At 35.9% G+C, this 2,235-nt stretch overlaps 2 protein-coding genes across 2 annotated transcripts in view; one reads left to right on the forward strand and one right to left on the reverse strand.

Moving 5' to 3' along the window:
• The window catches only part of LOC102471472 (cGMP-dependent protein kinase 1-like), a gene marked incomplete at its 5' end in the record, with an annotated part of 641,417 nt that overhangs the window by 271,302 nt on the left and 367,880 nt on the right, over window positions 1-2,235 (forward strand). The gene's annotated exons all lie outside the window — the stretch shown is intronic.
• CSTF2T (cleavage stimulation factor subunit 2 tau variant) overlaps window positions 128-2,235 on the reverse strand; it is a 5,321-nt gene continuing 3,213 nt past the window's right edge. The window contains exon 2 of the mRNA XM_006157546.3: window positions 128-2,226. Coding sequence (XP_006157608.1) covers window positions 1,895-2,226 — 332 coding nt within the window. The 3' untranslated portion in view covers window positions 128-1,894. The remainder of the gene's footprint in view (window positions 2,227-2,235) is intronic.

Below are 2,235 nucleotides of genomic sequence, written 5' to 3' on the forward strand. Positions count from 1 at the left end.
AGACCTGGCCCCAGTGGCCAAAAAACACATCCATTAAGAAAAAACCTAAAAATAGATAACTTTTGAATAGTCTTCATTATAAACAGACACATCAGATAAACAAACATTATCAGATAATAAACTCAGCCTGAATTGTACATTCTTTTTATTTAGTCTACATTAAACAACGCAGAAATTTTACTAGAACAAAGACCATCACATTTAAGTTTTTGCCATGGAGCCATTCAGGGAAAACTTAGAGATAAAGCAACTGGAATTTCAAAGTAATCAAGCCAACCTTGAGAACTGTTATGAACCAGAATTATCACACATATAAATGGATGTTTTTCTTATCAATATAGAGGAAGCAAACAGAAAACATGGGAAAATTAATAGGAACAACCAAGAATAAAAAGGTGCTCAGAAACAACATAGGGATGAAAACTTTTTTGAAAAGAATGTGAATTATCTATTTAAATGTAAAAGCATTTGCAAATAGAAAACAACTCAATTTCCAAGTCTCAGCTCTCTGTATTGTTATGTCTTCCCTAAGTAGTTATTTTTTCCTTCTCCAGAGTAGGATCACCTAATTAATTGGAAGTTTATACTTCTGTTAATTACTACTTGGTCTAATAGCAGTATTTGTGTCCAAATCCTTAAGACTTATAAATTAATTAGGTAGTAGCTTGAAAGGAAATGTGATAAGCCCCCCCTTCCTACTGATATTTAAATGGATCTTATGGGTATATATATGTATTAGAACAAAATGGATTTGTTACTTGGAAAAAGCTTAATTAGTCAACTGAGCAGGGAATTCAGGCTGTGAGTATCTATACCTGCCTAGGCTTCAGTTATTCAATGTTGTCACAGAAAAGCTGACTATAAAAATAAGAAAATAAAAGACATGTTTATGTTGTTGAGACTAAGATCGTCAACTCCTGGTTCTGGTTGACTGTCTGCATATGGAAGCCAGTTGTAGGGAAATGAAGAGCTTTACTGAATAAAATGTTCTACTATTTATAAAAAAGCCCAATACTGTGAATAACTCTTCCAGATCAACAGGTTCCTAGACACTGATTTTTGAAAAAGATGTTTTTCAAACTCAGAATTAGTACTGAAAAGATGACTGAGAAATATAAAGGTATTGAGAAAGTACTGGGTCTCATCAGAGCAGACTTAAGTAACCCAGTCAATCTTAACAAAGTCGTCACACTCATGGCCAGGCAAGAATTTTGTTGGTCTCTGAAGGGTGGAAAAAAAGCAACCATCAAACCAGATGCGTTCCTTGATTTTCCAGGTAATATAGCTTTAGGAAAAAAAACAACAATTCCAATACCACAAGTTTAAACTTACTCTATTAGCTCTAATGTTTTAAAATAATTCCAAACACTAAAACAATGTTTAACCTAATAAGCATTCTACTGTCCCCATCCCACCCCCATAGGATTTTGTATTTTAAATGTTTTACAAAAAATATGTTTTAACTTTCAGGCAAATTCTTATTTTGTTATACAACCCAAAATGTTAAACTACCTGTACATTACCATTTTAACAAGTCACCTGTTAGTCTTTATGTGCAGTGTTCACAAATTTTTACTCCATATTTTAAAAGTGTAGTTAACATACTTTAGACACATATTGCTGCATACTCTTTGTAATCTTATTTGGTATAATCATGTTCAAAGTTATTTCTGTATAATTACAGTGACTTAAAGTGAACAACCCACTCCCTCCTCCCCTGTACTCAAAATTAAAAATAAAAAGGAATACTGCAAAAAATAGACAGGATTAGGTTCTAAGACAAAAGGAAACCCTAATCATTCAAGTGTGGGGATGCAGATGTTAAGCTTTCTGCATCCATTCTCTATGCTACAGAACAGACCTTGACTCTGTAGCCAAGTATTTGTAAAACCTTTCAAGAAGCTCCTGTGGATTTCTGGATTTGTTCCTTTAAAATCAGAATACTCTGCCTTTGCTCAGGAGGCAGCATGGCAATCTGATCTGCGGTCAGCTGAAGAACCTGCATGATCAAAGCTGCCTTTTCTTGATCCTGTGGAGTTACCTGGCTCTGCCCAGGACTAAAACTGCTAGGTTGACCTCCAGCTTGCTTGCTTGCCCCCTGCATGCCTGTTCCTTGTATGCTCACTCCTTGCATGCCTGCCCCCTGCATTCCTCCTTGCATCCCTCCTCCCTGCATACCTGCCCCTTGCATTCCTCCTTGTATTCCTGCTCCCTGCATACCGGTGCCTGGCATTC

The sequence above is a fragment of the Tupaia chinensis genome, unplaced genomic scaffold (assembly GCF_000334495.1).
Source record: "Tupaia chinensis unplaced genomic scaffold, TupChi_1.0 Scaffold000546_1, whole genome shotgun sequence".
NCBI classification, from domain to species: domain Eukaryota; kingdom Metazoa; phylum Chordata; class Mammalia; order Scandentia; family Tupaiidae; genus Tupaia; species Tupaia belangeri.